Source organism: Chelonoidis abingdonii, chromosome 11, assembly GCF_003597395.2.
Source record: "Chelonoidis abingdonii isolate Lonesome George chromosome 11, CheloAbing_2.0, whole genome shotgun sequence".
In the NCBI taxonomy this organism is placed as follows: Eukaryota; Metazoa; Chordata; order Testudines; family Testudinidae; genus Chelonoidis; species Chelonoidis abingdonii.
Window position 1 is genome coordinate 47,857,219 of NC_133779.1, and position 16,730 is coordinate 47,873,948.

General features: G+C 45.2%; 1 protein-coding gene across 10 annotated transcripts in view; it reads right to left on the reverse strand.

Moving 5' to 3' along the window:
- Positions 1–4,557: 4,557 nt before the first annotated feature.
- MEF2D (myocyte enhancer factor 2D) overlaps positions 4,558–16,730 on the reverse strand; it is a 177,650-nt gene continuing 165,477 nt past the window's right edge. For 9 of the 10 annotated variants that reach the window (XM_032792119.2, XM_032792121.2, XM_032792124.2 and 6 more), the window contains 2 exons: positions 15,778–16,096; positions 4,558–11,960 (listed from right to left, as the gene is read on the reverse strand). In XM_032792119.2, coding sequence (XP_032648010.1) covers positions 11,937–11,960; positions 15,778–16,096 — 343 coding nt within the window. In that variant the 3' untranslated portion in view covers positions 4,558–11,936. Of the gene's footprint in view, positions 16,097–16,730 lie in introns of all 10 variants that reach the window. The other variant, XM_032792123.2, reaches the window with a different exon arrangement.

Genomic DNA, 16,730 nt, shown 5'->3' on the forward strand with positions numbered 1-16,730 from the left:
GCCAGGGCCTTATATGGCCCATCAGCTGAGCACCTCACCACCTTTAATGCATTTATCCTCAGAACACAAGTGTGAATTGCTGGTATCCCCAATTTACAGAGGGGGACCTGACGATTAAAAAGCCCAGATCCTAAAGACGTGTGAGGTATTTTAGCACCTTAACTGCTGGACCAGGAGTGGCCAACCTGAGCCTGAGGAGGAGCCAGAATTTACCAATGTACATTGCCAAAGAGCCACAGTAATACATCAGCAGCCCCCATCAGCTCCCCGCTCCCAGCACCTTCTACCCACCGGCAGTCCCGCCAATCAGCGCCTCCCTCTCCCTCCCCACATCTCCCGATCAGCTGTTTTGTGGTGGGGGGGGGGAAAGAGAGGGCACGGCAGGCTCAGGGGAGGGGGCGGGAAGGGGTGGAGTGGGGGCAGGACCTGGGGCAGAGCCAGGGGTTGAGCAGTGAGCACCCCCTGGCACACTGGAAAGTTGGCGCCTGTAGCTCCAGCCCCGGAGTCGATGCCTATACAAGGAGCCGGGTATTAACTTCTGAAGAGCCGCAGGTGGTTCCAGAGCCACAGGTTGGCCACTCCTGCCCCTGAACCATCCTTCCAGAGAGGGAGGAATCACTCAGTGGTTTGAGCATTGGCCTGCTAAACCCAGGGTTAAGATCAATCCTTGAGGGGGCCATTTAGGGAGGATCTGGGGCAAAAAAAAAAAAAAATCTGTCAGGGACAGTACTTGGTCCTGCTGTGAAACCAGGGGACTGGACTCAATGACGTTTCAAGGTCCCTTCCAGCTCTATGACATAGGTATAGCCCCATATATTATTTTATATCATTCCCTCCCAGCTGTTTTACTGAGCTAGAAAATGGTGATCCCATGGTGACGCTGGTTGAAGCAGGGGAAAAATCACACCCCGCAATTTGATTATTTTCCCCCTCAGATTTTGTTGGTTCCCCCCCTCCCCAATTTTGAAATTCCATCAAGATTTAAGAAAAAATAAAAGTGATCTGCTCTAGAGCTGACCAGAAAAAAATGGTAACGAATTGGCAAACACGTCACTGAAATGCTTCCCTCCCTCCTCCCAGTGAATTTCGAATTTCCAAATGAGAAAATTCACCCCTCAGCGCTAGCATTCACACAATCACACTCCGAGAGAAGGGATGAGGGGGGGAAATAACCAGAGGCGAGGAAAGTTATCAGAAACGTGTATTTGTTTTTCTTTTTAATAGTAAACCTCTTTACAACAAATATAGTGAAAGAGTTTTCAAACAAAACTCATCAGAATTTTTCAAGGTAATTTTTTTTTATCTCTTTTGCTTATCCTGTAATATACAATAACGCATCACCATACAACACAAAGAAAGGAATATTGAAAAAACAAAACAGACATCTCACTGACGTGCTGCCGTCCCTGGGAAGGAGCCACTGATTGTCAACGGGGGTGGGATGGGTGGGGGTGGGAAGGGACACGACTGGGAATAAGAAAGCAAGGATGTACCAAGAAAGAGCTCACAGGGGTTGGGAGATTAATACAGAAGGCCAGACCCCAGGGATGCAAATGCCTAGAGAAAGATGGACCTAGCCAAAGATCCTGGATGGAAATTTACAAGCTACTCGCATGTATCCACTTCTCTACTGCTTTCTCGCTTTCACTAGATCAATGGTCTTCCAATGAGCCAGATGTATCAAAGAGGGGCAACCCCCCAGAAAAATTACCCTTCCCCCCATATCTCTCCTCCACAAAGGTCATGGATTTTTTTTTTAAACTGATCTGTTGCCACCCAAGAGAACAGAATCCCTTAATTCACACACAAAAAAGAGGAGGGAGCATTGGGGGGGACGGGGTGTGGGAAAGAAGAGGTTAAAAATATATATATATCTATACTTATAGATACAGAGTATAGCTTTTTAAAATTGCCTTTCTAAACAATAAATACAACTAATAAAGGGAAGTGCACAATTTTTTGTACATTTGCACCATCACGGGCGGGAAAATGAAAGCTGCCTGTGACAATATAGGCGGGCTGAACTGTGTAGGCAATTCGACTAACCACAATATATATATGTTGGGGGTTTGTTTTGTTTCTTTAGTGCATAATTTAAAGGGTTTATTCTATTTTACAAAGGTTTTTGCACATAGCCCAGAGAACACTACATCTATCCCGATCTATCTGATTTACAGGGAGCGAGGAGGGTGGGTAGCTGGAGGGAAAGAGGACCTGATGTTAACATCACCTAGAGGAGATCTGAGATAGGCGTGCGTGGTCACCCACCGCAGAGCGGCCACAATCCTGAGAATTTTTAACATCATGCCAGTAACCGCAAGCTATTCTGAAACAGCTGGCTGAGGGGGGGAAGAGGTCCTGGGCTGAGCTGAAACAGAGAAATTGCCCCAAGCATGGCCAGAAAGTGTGCTCTCTGGTTTGTCCTTCCTAAGGAGAATATGGTCTACAGTCTCATTTACAATTTTACATAATTCTGGCTGGGTAAAGGAACCCAAATTTATACCCGCTATGACCTCCTTTCTGCTGCCACAGTTGTGTGAAAGAGGTTTAAGGCACACAAAAGCTGTTCTACTTTATACCAATAGAGGTAAAGAGAGAAATCCCTCCCAAGTGTGGATGCAGTTATACTGGCATGAAGGGGTTTATAGTGGTATAGCTATTCCCATATGGAAAGGGGAATACACGACCCAGTACAAGGCACCTTTATACTGGTTTAACTGCATACACATCAGGGGTTATACTGGAATAACTATATCGGTAAACTATTCACCTCCCCCCCACCAACTGATATCGTTATACTGGGACAAAATCGGTGGGTAGAGCAGGTGTTAGTGTAAATGAGAACAAAGCCTATAGACAAGGGGCTGGCAGATCACTTTCCCTACCTTTGATCCCACTCAGTTGTTGTGGGCTTGCTCTCAGATTTGTTTTCTCTGCTGGAGAGACTGAAATGAAAGGATCAGACAGCAATATTCGAATGGGGCAATAAAGATAAATTTACACTGACGCACTTTTACCCAGCCAGAACGGTGTCAAGGGGCCTTAGGGTAAATGAGGCCCAGTGGAGCAGCCAGCGTAAATCAGCGTAGCTCCATTGACTTCACAGAAGCTATCCTGAGTTACAGCAGCCGAAGATCTGGCCCACTGACTCCAATGAAGCCAGCTGGGAATCTGGCCCAGTTCCTATAGTGTGTAGAGGGGATACAGAAGAACCAGCCCAGATCTGCAGGGAAGATTGTCTCTGCCCAGGACAGTCACACACACTTTCCTTTCTGCTAGCAAAGCAAGATTTATTAAACAGAGACAGGGTAGAACTGGACTCACCTAATACTTCGGGAAAGTTCTGATCCACACCGACTCAAGGCAATGAGGTCGGAGCATTCCTGTTTCTGCCGCAACACGAGGGCTTCTCTGTCCCTTATGGGGAATACAGAGGAGGGAGTAAAACTCACCCACTTGCAGAGGGGCCAGTGCGAGGCATGTGCATCACTTCCGACCCACTTTGAAGGCTTCAATGGGATTCTAGTGGCTCATGCTGGCCTCTCTGAGCAGGAGGGGAAATTCTGTCAGGGATGTGATCTTTACTCCCTTTGCCAATACTGCTTCCTGGTGGTTCATTGCTTGCAGTGGAGATCAAGCCTGGCATCTCTGGCTTTAAATGCAGGAGCCTCTTCTGCTTGAGCTAAAAGACTCCCTTAGTTAAGGTGGTGGCAGGGCCATCCACCTCTATGTGGACCAGCAGCCTCTAGCAGAGAAAAGGATGCCACACTGAACCTAAGTAATGGGAACACCTGGATTGGAATGCCTCCAATCTAGCCTTAAATCAGTGTCTGAGATGGTCACTCTGGTAGGTGGGCCATTTCCATACTAGCAGGGAGACAATTACATTAGAAACCACAGAATTAAGAAGCAGGCCAGACGCTCAGCTGGCATAAATCAGCACAGCCCTGTTCTCTTCAACAGAGCTCTGAATACATTTACTCTATCTGAGGACCTAGTTCCTACCTGCTAAAGCCACTGGGAAATACAGTCCTGATTCCTCACTATCTTTAACCTGTGCTGGTGCAGCGTGATGCTGTCCCCTGTAGCAGCTAAAGCAGTTTATGAGTTTTACTGCACACAGACTAGCTCAAACAGGAGTTAGATACTCCTGCTTTCAGATCCCAAGGTCTCGGGTTCATTCCTCAGACAACCCAGCCCGGAGAGCTTTAACACACAACTGGCCTTGTCACTGATACCCGTGCAAAGCTAATTACTTTACATCCTGACTTCGCACTGGTGTAACGTGCAAAGGAGTGGGTGAATCAGTCCCTGGGACTTTCAGGACTTCTCTACGAAGTATCATCCTGGGCTCTGTTGCAAGCTCTCTCTTTGCTCAGTCCATCACCAACTCCTGGCCCTCTATCCACCCTGGCATGTCGCCTGGATGGGTTTAAATTCTACAATATAGAACAAATAGGGGAGGGGCAGGGAAGGGGGAGTAGGTCTGTGGATAAAGGAAAGGAAGGAGGACAGGTCAAGAGAGGGTGAAACAAGAATAATCTGTACAATTGCAGCCATGTTCAAAGTCAGTATTATTACAATATACTCTGACAAAAATATAATCTCATTTCATATCAATACAACAAAAAAACAGTTTCCTGTACTGTTACCATTGCTAACATATTGAAACTTGCTATTTACAATTACAGTAGCCAGGTAAAATACTACAAGTTAAAGGTCAGAGAGAAGGGAAGAAAGACAGGAGACTGGAGCTCCAGAAGAAAGAAAAGCCAGAGGAAAGGTCCTCGTCTACAAACTGTTCATGGCTTCTGGTTTTCAGACAGAAGGAGGGATGACGGAGGTAGCGAGAACGTAACACTCAATTAATGGGGTGGGGGGTTTTTTAACAGAGAGAAGGAGGGAGAGTGAAGTGCGGGGGGAAGAAAGATGGAAACAGGTGAGAAAGGAAGAAAATACAGGGCGTTGCCCTCAACAGGTGTAAGCTGGCTTCATCAATGAAGTGTCAATGATTTACACCAGCTGAGGATGTGGCTTATGCTAAGATGTAAGGGAGAGGAGGGCAATGTGATTTTCTAGGCTCTCGGATATCTGCTTGCCAGGACAGGGTTGTTCCTTGCCCGACTCCCACTTACCAAGACAAGCTGGACAGATCTGACCCCATCCTGCTTTCCCAAGGGGCAGCTTTGGGGTGTGGGGGGTGCAGGATCAAGCACTCCTCTCTCCTCACACAGCTAGTCAGGATCTTATTATGGCTGCAGGGGGGACATTCCCAAACTGCCTTCGCTCTTTGCCCCCCAAGGGCTGTGTCCTAGCACAGGGAGAAACCATCTTGATTCAAAGCTTCAGTTTGGACTTAAGAGTCTAGCCTTTTATAACAGTAGAGATGAGTTCTCCCACCCCCCACCCCCTGCACCTCAGCACCCTCTGAATGGCTCTGGGCCCAACCCGGCTTGTTTTCCTCATGGGAGTAAGCCGTTGATTTACTCTCCTGCCATACAATGGAGAAGTACCATTCAGCCTTAGCTTCCCCCAGCAGAGCAGAGCAGAGCTCGCGCCATGCTGGGTCCTGCTATCGAGTGTTCTAGTCTGGCAGAGGTTGGAGACCAGTGGCCCTGCCGCAGCTAGCGCTGATCTACACCCTGTCTCCCCACAAACGGGCCCTTTGACCTTTTCAGCAAAGCTGCTGCAACGCACGGGATGAGGCGGCCATGCCCCCCTCTAGTGGTTGGTCCGCACAGAGGATAAGAGTTTGCTATTCCTACCAGCTAAGGGAGATGCTCCATTTGCTCAAGAGATAGAGGCCTAGGCTTTTGGTGCTAAAGGTCCCGAGTTGCTACACTGGCTCATCTTGCGCCAGCCTTGTATAGAGGAGGCCGAGGGGGCGGGGTGGAGTATTTAAGTTTATTCCCGTGAGGCATGAGGCCTCCTTAAACCCCACTGGGGAACCTAAACTCGAGTGCAGGGTAGCCATTTTGCCAGGGAGCCGTTTCCCCTTCACAACTGAGGCAGTCCTTGGTGCAGGGCAGGAGGCAGCCACCAGGCCACCACTCAAGTGCCAGGCGCACCTGGATCCCACAGGCCTGTCTTTACCAGCACAGGATCTGGCTTTCCGCCATCCCTCTGCCAGCCTCTCCTCACCCCCACTGCCACCAAGCCATGCGGTCGAACAGTCGTACATCAACCCAAACATGGAGCAAAGGTTGACAACCGGACAGACCAGGGGGGAATCGGGCAGCTCCCTCCATTGCTCCCCCCCATGATTTTATTGGGCAAACAGAATTGTAGGCCAACGAAGAATATATTTCAGATGCTTTCAGAGGCCGGGATCTCTCAAAATCCTACCCAACATTTGGGAGTATGAACTGGGAAGAGAGGACGACATCATGATGAAATGGAGAATGGCACGGAACAATAGGCATGGGAAGAAACAAACCTGAAACCTTTTAGCAAACTGAAAACAATTCTTTGACACTATCAGGTTACAAAACCGTGTAAATGTTCACTAGAAACCTTGCTGCTAGTAGGGATAGTTAAGCAATGTAGGGAATTGGCATTTACCAAGAAAAAAAAAGAGTTTAAGAACTCCCGTGTAGCCATATATATATATTTATATATATATTCTTTTCCTGCAATCTCTCTTAAGAGAGCCACTAAAAGAAATAAATATTTCTCTCTAGATTACCTGTCCACGTGATTATTCAAAGTTTTACAATGTTTATCCTAGAGCTGGTCAAAATGTTTCAAATTGCTGCTGAAATTTGTGAGGTTGGGTTTTGGTTTTTGTTAAGCCAGTCAACGTTTATTTTTCAAAATTTCACCAGAATTTTCTGACCCAAAAAACGGAACTTTTTTTAAATAAAAAAAAAATCAGTTTGTTGATTCAGATGGCTGAGATTTTTCAGCAGTGCGGAAGTTCAGATCATTTTCTTTGCTTCCTCCTGCGAAACACAGTCGCTCTTGGGTTGTTTTTTTCCCAACCGGCTCTAGTTTACACCAAATTCTGCCCTCAATTATATCCCCACGTGAGCTTCTGGGTAGTAACATTGCTTTATAGTTGTATAACTGAGGGTGGGGTGGGAGATTAGCATAAGACCCTTGGTGTGCAAAATTTCAGAAAACCGTATGATTTGTTGCTGACAAAATATGTCCTATGGAGGAAATTTGGGCTAAGCTTGAAGGAACAAGTTGTCGTAGTAGTGCTGAGTTTGGAGAGAACTCATTTAGCATAGCCACCTCCCTAGTCCAGCACAGCCCCCTCCCCCCCAATGCTGACAGCCTCAGCATGGCTCCACTGGCTCCAGTTTACACCAGCAGAGGATTTGGCCCCATGTGATTCGCTGCCTAAGTCCAGAGGTGGGCTCAGACTGCAACACTGCTCTGGATTTTGCTCTCCCCGATTCGCAGCTGCCCGGCCCCTTGTTTGCACATTGACATCAGTGCAATATGAGTGTGATTCTCTACCAGATGAAACAGCAGTGTTTTACACTCACTTTGCAGCGGCGCTAGTGATTACCCGAGAAGCGCGCCAGCGGAGAACCAGGCCCCTCATGTTTGGCTTTCACCTACTTTAGAGATAGGAGCCAAATATGAAATTTGCATTCAATGCCAACCTCCGATCCCTCCGGCAAAGTGAAGGGGTGGTAGGGTCCAAGATTTTCCTGTTGGCTTATCCCCATTCAGTACTTCATTCAACCCAATTTATACCCGTCGCCATATACAATGGTACCTGATTGCCACTGGATAACTCTGTTAGGAATTTGGCTGTCCAATTAATTCTATTCACTTGTTTACAAGTTTGAATTCTCCTTCACTCAGGCCCCTTTACACAACTCTGGCAGTGTAAAAGGGCCTTAAAGTAGGTGCAGCTGTGACTCTTTACTCTGCTGGAGAATCAGGCTCCGTAAAATTTATCTCCAATCTCTAGTCTGAACTCCAGCTTCGGAGAGTGATTCTCTCTGCCCTTCTCATTTGGAAGATACCATGTCCCATAGACCGATTGCACCTTTGACAATATTTTGCTGCAAACCCAAATTTTGAAAATACACCGATCTCTGAAATTTTGCTGCACCCCAGTTCCTTATTCAGAAAAAGGCGAATCAACCCAACCTCTTTCCTTAAGAGATGACAGGAAATGTCACGTTATTTTTGAAGTGGCCTAAAATTTCCATAAGCCTTAGGACTGCAAAAACCATACACATGACCACAACCTGTCCCAATGTAGTCAACTGGCCTCTGTCGTGGCCAAACATAAGCACACTCAGGGATTGAAATGAACAGCAACCAGGGCACCAAAATGCTACAACTTCCAGGAGCACCATCTCCGATGTATACGGACGAAACACCTGATCCAATTTCATGCACTGGAATCGACTCGACAAAATATGACTTTACACAGGAGTCCAGTGCTGTGTTTGATTCTTAATTTACCCAGGAAATCCTCAGTGCACATCTTGATTTGTCTCACGCCCCAACCTTGAAGGACAATTTTGTTCTCCTGATGGGTTAAAACAGTCTTTGATGGAACATTTAACCTATGATTAAAATCTGTTCATAACCTAGGCTAAGACCTACATTTTTGGTGTTCGTACGGGAGGTACTACACATCAAAGGAAACCCCACATCTGAGTCGCTTGAGAAGTAAACCTGTTACACAAAGGACTCTTTCCGCTGCTCTGGCAGTGTAAAGCAGCATTAAGATCATGCCACTGTAGCTCTCCCACAGCAACGTAAAGAGATCTTAGTGTATCTTCAAATAGGCCCCTTGTATTTAACCCCAGCGTACGTATGTTGAAGGATCCACATAGGTTTCAAGAAGGAAAAGATCGGAAACAGACTTTGGTAAGTAACCACATCTTTAGAAAGTAATATATCATTTTTTTTAAACATATCAGTGCATACTTCTTATATGAAAATATACACAATTGTATTTCATTCTCCAAAAAAAAAAAAAGGAACAATTAAAAACAAAAGCAAACTAGCCAAACACAATATATTAGCTGTTTTTCATTGTTGTCATCGTTTAAATTTTTTTTTTTAACGCTACACTTTGTTCAGGTTACATTTTTTTCATCTTTTTTTTTGTTTTTGTTTTTTGTAAATATTTTTTTTTCATGCATTTTACACCTTTTATAGCTTTTGAGAATAAATAAGCTCCGTTTTGCTTCCATATCTCTAAAAACTGCAGCATTTGAACTGTTTGTCATTTAAATCGTGCAATTTTTTTTTTGCAACACCCCTTTTTAAAAAATGGAAAATATATATATATATATATTTAAAACTAAACCCTATACAACGCAAAATTCCAAATTAAAAAAAAATTATACACAATGTAACTGTCAACAGTACAGTGGAGCACGAGAAATAAAATTAAAAGATCGGAAACATATTTATAGAAGCACAAAGGAAGGTGTTGATTTCTTAGATTGTCGTTCTTCTGGTTATCTTTTGAAAATCAGGAGGCTTTTACTGGATTCTACAGTCTGTGGGGAAATAGAGAATAACCCAGACGAAAAAAAACCCCAAACAAACCCAAAAATCATTTCACCCAAACGGTGAAGCTAATGTGGTTGTTAAACCCCACGTCCCCCTCTGTCAATTCCCATGGTGCAGTCCCAACTTTCCCACAAGCCATATTTCCAAATGGGTTGAGCCAATGCACATTTTAAAGTCCCACTACCAGATTCCTGAAGATCACCTCTGAACCTTGGCTTTTTATTTATTTGAAATGTTAGCTGCTTGGTGCCACAGTTTAGTGCCATTTTGTAACTGATTTAGTCAGTCAGTTGGTGGTCTGCCTCCATCTCTCTCTCTCTCAAAATATATATATGCACCCAGGTTGCATTTTTATTTTCCAAGCTCTCAACTCCAAGATAGACACACCAAGTTGGGAGTTAGAGTATGAAGTTAATGAGCAAAAATGTTTTTCCTCAGGTTTGTTCTACATTGATGTTTGAGCTGGTCAGATCGCTGAGTACCAGATGGTCTTTTATACCTGTCCGTGGAGTTAATCATTTCGGATCCTCTTGACTACAGAATGCACTGAGAGCTGCAAATGACATTCCACCGTAAGTCTCCCAACAGGAGAGAAAGTGTTTATTTGCAGGATAGTGATGGAAAAATAAAATTGATGAAAAGAGCTTTGTATTCTGCTTAATTTCAAAGCATGGCCGTGCAAAGCCTTCGGCTGGCTGGCTGGCAGGCTGGTACCCGTACATCGCTAATGTAATAAGGTGGGCATGCTCTGATTTTGATGGTCAGATACGTTTCAGATTGGGGACTTCAGCTTAGATTGACATATGGAGGCAACACAAAACCTACCACAGAGACCTCCCACACAATGCCCAGTTTGCAACACAGCCCCACGTAGCCTTGCAAAATTCCACTCTGGATTGCGAGCCCATAGGGAAAGTAGTCAACATTTTTACTGCGGAAAAAAAATCTGTTGACATTTGGAAACTTTTTTGTTTTAATGAAACAAAAAGGAATAATAATCAAAACTTTTTCTCAAACGAAGTGTTGTCAAAGTTGCAAATTGCTCAACTTTCGAGGTCTCTTTGACAAGCAAACAGAATAATTTGTTGATGTGTCCATCATTATGGCGAGTAGGATTTTGCTCCCAAGCTGCTCCATTCGCATGATAATTTTGCAAGGTGGCAGTAGTCCATAAGTCCAGAATTTGCCAAGGGCCAGATCCTCAGTGTAGATCAATGGAAATAACACTGATTTACACCTGCTGCAGATCTAGCCCCCAGGATGAAACTCATCCATACGCAAAGGGGCCAACATGAGATGTGTACACCACTTAATTCCTATTTAAGCCCCATGGCTTGGAGACTAGTGGGTCTAATGTTCCTCAGGCTTTGATTGTGCCTTTGCACATAGAGGAATTTCATTTAAGGGAAAAAAGTCATGGTAGAAGTTATCTATGGAAGAACCTGCTAGCAAATTCATCTGAACTGTCAAACAAAGCGCTAAGTTAGCATCTGATTATATAGGGAAAGCAGCATCAGTTCAACCCTGCTCTTCACTAGAGAAAGGCTGATGGATGTGGACAATGAAGTCCTTCCTTGTTCCATAGAACCATGCAGTCAGCAGCGCTGCTACTGCTATTCATTGCTCTGGAACGACTCCCCAAGGGGCACGTTCAGTTCGGGGCCTTTCTACTGAGGCTGCAAGCAAAGGGGTCTAGTTTGCGCCAGTGGCAATGGTGATTTTTGTGATGAGAACTCATGACCGCTCGGGGAACGAACTGAAATCTGCCAAGGAGAGCTGTGTTTTAATGGCACACATATATTTAGAGAGGCTTTAGATCTGGGAGAACTAGGCCAAAAAAAAAAAATTAAATGAAAAATGATTTAAACAAAAAAAAATTAAAAAAAAAGTCACCTCTCAAAATTAGATTTTTTTTACATTTTCCCCCCTTAGAAAACCTGCATTTATTGCATTGCATTTTCATGTAACTGTTCTTTTGGGGGTTTTGGAGGGCTTTTTGCCTTTCTTCCCTTACTGCTAATTTTGGTTGGTCAGCATAGCCCATGGAAGGGCTTTTCCAAAACTGAAAATTTCCTAAACCAAAAACATTCATTTCAAAACTGAAAATGTCCATTTTTCTAATTGAGAATATTCAAAAATTGAACAACAAAAAGATGAAAAAGTTCCAAAATGTTGCAGAAAATATCAAAAAACAAACAAAAATGTTCTGTTTTGAAACCATCTCGCATTTTAGTGCTTTGTTACTCTTATTCTTTAGCTGCTGTCATCTCAACAGGTTTCTGCTTCTCAGCCTTTCATCTCGCACTGAGTTGGAAGTATTCTAAAAGTCTAGAAACTTCTGGAATAAATGATAGGCTACAAGAAGCCGACCACACCTGCAAGTCCTACCATGACTTTTTCCTCCTCCACTTTGAAGTATTTCTGGGCCTGTTTGGCAGATCTCAAAGCCACTGAGCTTGTAGATGCTCAAAGAGAATTTGCTTTCTCAACTATCTCAGAGAGCAGCCACAAATGGTAGCAGAACTCCACTGGCACAGGTAATTAACTCAGTGAAAACAAAGTTCCCCCGCGGCAGAACTGAGGTGCCCTGGCAAGTCTGGTGGGGGACCATGATCCCAAGCAGAGGATAAACGTAAAAGATGGAGTGGGAGAGCAGGTAAGGGAATAAACTGAGCCCTCGTATTAATGTTCATCCATTCGCAAATGCAGGCGAAAGGAGGGTTTGAACACTTGTCTGCAGAGGACTCAGACGTTATCTGCGGGAGTTCCCAAAAGCCCTTCGGTACAAGATTCCTGAGCTGACTGCACTGGCTTCCCTTCTCATTTCAATTTTGCTGACCCCGGGGCAGTGGGGGTGGCGGGGGACAGGAATGGGGATACCCAGTATGGCGAACAAAGCTTTTGAAGATCTTACCTAATGATGAGAGAGGAAGCTGCCCGTCCACAGCCTCACCAGCGTTTGCGAGCTGGGCAATGAACTGGAGGTGCAGCACACACGTGTAAACTAAGCCACTAATCACTGGGAGAAGAAGGCCTGCTGGAAATGACTAATGAGCCCCCTCTCTCGCCACTCACTCAGTCTCCCATGCTCCCCATACCCTGGATGACCATGCACGTTGCCAGTTCCTCAGCTGGTGTCAATCTGGTGTTTACGTGTCAACGTAGACCAGCAAGGATGTTGCCCTTTGGTTTATTTAATTTGGGAGAGGGAGTTTTTTGGGGGGAGGGGGGCTTTAAGAGTGAAAAATGTGTTCCTGCCTGCTGGAGATTGGGAGACAAAATAAAAAAGATCAGAGATGGCAAATTAAAGGAGTAGAGAGTACAGAGGGAGAGGGGAGGCAGCTTGGCATTTCTGGCTGGATTGCCCAGCTGCTGCCATTTAAACACAGCTGTGAACCACGATGACGCCTTACAGCCGTGCCAACCCTTGAGTGACACCTATGTGGCGAAGGTATAAGTCTGAGTGACCTGAGACCCACAGTGGAGAAACGTGCCGTCGCCTGACTTCGAACAGATTTTCTAATTCCACACGCTACCCCTAGGGCCGGTAACCAAAGGGGACAAAGGCCCCATCAGGTAACTGCTTAGCGTAATCACACGGCTCCCGGCCTGCTGAACTGAATGGGAACTTTGTACCATTTACTTCAATGCAACCAGGGATCTGGCAGGATGGCTGGAATTCAACCCATGCAGATACGCAAGTCCCATACATCACCAGAAACCCCCCAAACAGGACTGAAGTGGTACATGGGCCTCTGCCTGGGGTGAATTTTACCCTACACAAATACGAATTAAGCACATAAGCTCTCTCTCAGCTCAACCCTTAGGCATATATCTTGCTACCACTGAAATCAGTGGCAAAGCATCCCATGGACATCAACATTATAGAATGTATTTTTTTGTCCTGCTAATTCATAAACCCGATCGGGGTTTTATCAGCCTCTGTTCATACTATGACTCAGATAAAGTCTGAGAATGACAACGTTGTCATCCGTAAAGGTTAAGCAGGAGAAATGTGTGTGTTTCTGTTCACTGGATAGTAGAAAGCTTTAGCTGAGCCGATTACAGTATATTAGGGTTGGGTCAGTACAGTACATTGGTGGTAAAATTGTCAGGAGGGGATGAAGATGCATGTTCTGTTCTATCTGTGATGTAGCTAACTGCCTGAGCCATTGTGACAGGAGAAATCAGCTTGAATGGCCTGCACGGGAAGAAAGTATCACAGGGCAATGCCCTCACTAGCTTATACTGAACTGACTTCCCTCCGTTGAATCCCTAATGTAAACTGCTAAGCTGGAATTTTTCAAATCACAAAGAAAATTTTAATCAAGTTTCAATCTTTACAAAATAAATGGGAGGAAGATCAGTAAAAGACTTGCCTTTTTTTTTTTTTTACCCATTTTGCGACCAAACAATAGTACGGCCCAGAACTTTTGAGTTTCAAAATGATGACAAAAAAGTTCTGGATTTGGATGAAGGGGAGGAGAAGGAAAACAATTTCCAATGTAATTTTTGTACATTTTCCCCTAATTCTTCAACCAAATGTAGAATTGACCAGAACTTTCTAATTTCAAATTACTGATACAAGTTTTGCATTTTGAGGAAGAAAAAGAGTTGATGAGATTTTTGCAAACATTCCTCACTTGCTGTTCAAGGGCTTTTTCAGAATTCTTCAAATTTCAAAGAAAAATGAGAATGTCAATGAAAAAAACTTTAGAAATGTCCATGAATAATTTTTTGTTTTTTTTATCAGCTCTAATTTAAACTTCACCAATATCTAATTAGTATGAATTTTAATTGATGTGAGATTTAGACATTTCTTTAATCATTTTTCCCTATCTGTGGTTGGCAAAACTGTTTTATTAAAAAAAAAAATAAAAAGATCTTCCCTTCTCCTCTGCTTTTAAATGTCTTTCTTTTTTTATTCAGGTATATGGAATAGTTCCACTATGCACCATTCTAGACCTCAGTGGGGTGTTTGAAAAGCTGCCATTTGCAAAGATGGGTGGCACTAATCTGATGATCTATCAGTGGATTTTTTCTTTAAATCAATTTCATCTGAACTGTCAGATAAAACCCTAAAAATCAGGAGCCTGGTTCTCATTTACACTCATGTCCCTTGATATGGTTCTGGCAGTGCAAAGTGGCCTTCAAGTGGCATGGACTGTACTACCATTTGCTAGACGGCTCACCAATTATACAATGCAGCTGAGGTGACTTATCCTGGCTGCGAATCTGGCCCTATAGATTGCACTGGGAAAGCTCTCTCTGCACAGACGATTATTATTATTCATTTTTAATTTAGCAACATAACTGGAGTTGAAACTGATTAGATGAAGCCAAGCCGCCGAACTGGGATATTGATTAGCATTCAGATCTTTCCAAGCGTGCTGGGCTGTGAGAGTGAGTTAGATACAGAGGAGAGATATGGCATGTGACCCAGCAGCACTGGTAGGTTACCACTTCGTGCTGAGTGACATCCAGCCCTATTGCACTGAGGGGCCAGGAAAGGGAGGCATCACTCACCGAAGTGCTATTTTGTTGAGTGGAACTGAAGCGGCGCATATACCTCACGCCGGCCGTTCTGCACGGCGGTCCCGGTCACCCTCTGATTGGGAGCGAGAGAGTGGCAAAAAATCTCAGCTGTATTTGAATATGGCTGCACATCAGTGGGCGTTTAGAGTGCGCAGAGCCTTGTGGAATTGGAGCTAAAATGTGCATATGTCTGTGTGTGCATAAGAAATTCTCTGCATCCAGTCAGAAGTCCCAGGTACAGTTCCTGTAGAACCTCTCTCATCCAAGGCACTCTTCTTTCAGAATTAGGTCTGACCTTACAAACTGGGCACACGTCTCATGCCCTCCCCGACTCCCGATCGCCAGTGGGTGAATTTTATCGACAACAACCTAGCACGCACGCCCGACGCTTGCTGGGATAAGTGATTGATTTTTTTTTTTTTTGGTGACACGTTCCCCCTTACACCCCCCTATTCTTGATTCTAAGCTCTTCTCAGCCATGGAGTGCCTTACGTATTGCAAACATTGCCTGCTGCGCTAGAATGAATGCCTACAAAATCCTAAAGCTATTTCTCAGGCAGTTTATAATAAGTCCCCGCCCCCACCCCAAACCCATTTAGCTCCACCCTGGCCCTCCCTTTTCCCCCTCCCAACCCTGCCACTGGTAACAATCCCACCCCCACCCCACCCCCAACACACACATCTGCCCGTCCCCACCTGGACGTGAGCAGAAAGCAGCTCGAAGAGGGTTGGGACTGGTTATGTTACCCAGGCGTCCAGCCGCACGCGTTTTACGGATGGGCTCTCTCCCTCGGCCTCGGTCGTGGGTCTCAGGAGGCCGAGGGACGAGCCAAAATCAGCTCTGGCGGGGTCATCCCGCTCGTTGCCTTCATAGGAGCTGGCGTTGCTGCTGAGGCTGTCGACGGGAGAACGCCCCGTCGGCTCATGCCGGCTCTGGTGTGGGAAGGAGCTGAGCGGCGTGGCAGTGTTTCGTTCCCGGTTCGGTGAGACGGGCTCCGACTTGATGCTGATGTTGGGGTTGGTGTTGACAGTCAACGTGGTGGTGTGAGATAAGTGACCCCCTTGTCTGCAGGCGGCAGTGAAGGGATGGGGAGTGGAGAGAGGGAAAGGAGAGACAGGAGAAAAGAAGGGGATAGTGAAGGAATAAGAGATAGATACAGAGAAGGTGAAAAAAACAGATGGAGAAAGGGGAAGAGAGAAATATTGATCATTAACATTTGTAAAGGCCTTTTCTATCATAGAAATGTGGAGATCTTATCATCCATCCATCTCAGTGCAGTTTAATATTATCAGTCTACACAGCTGAAGCTGAGATGGAGAGAAAGGAAGTAACTTGCACCCAAATCACCCAGATCTAGGCCAGACTCAGGATGAGAATCCAAGTCTCTTAAAACCCAACCTAACGCCTTAGCACCAGACCCCTCTAGCTGGCATCCTCCAGACCCATTAAGGCCCCTCTATGCTGCTCCCTCACGCCAAGGAGAACCTGGCCCCTGATGTCCAGCAGTGAAACCTGCTGCGTTAGCAATGATAGCACAGCATCAAACGCGCTTCTTCTAAGGATAAAGGACGTTTGTGGCATTTGGGAGACATCGGGGTTGTCTGGAATTAAAAGTCCTAGGGTGCTTCTGTAACTGGCCAGCTGCAATGGATGGTTTGATTGCTCTGAGGCCAGAAAGAAGCTAACCCTTGCTAAGCAG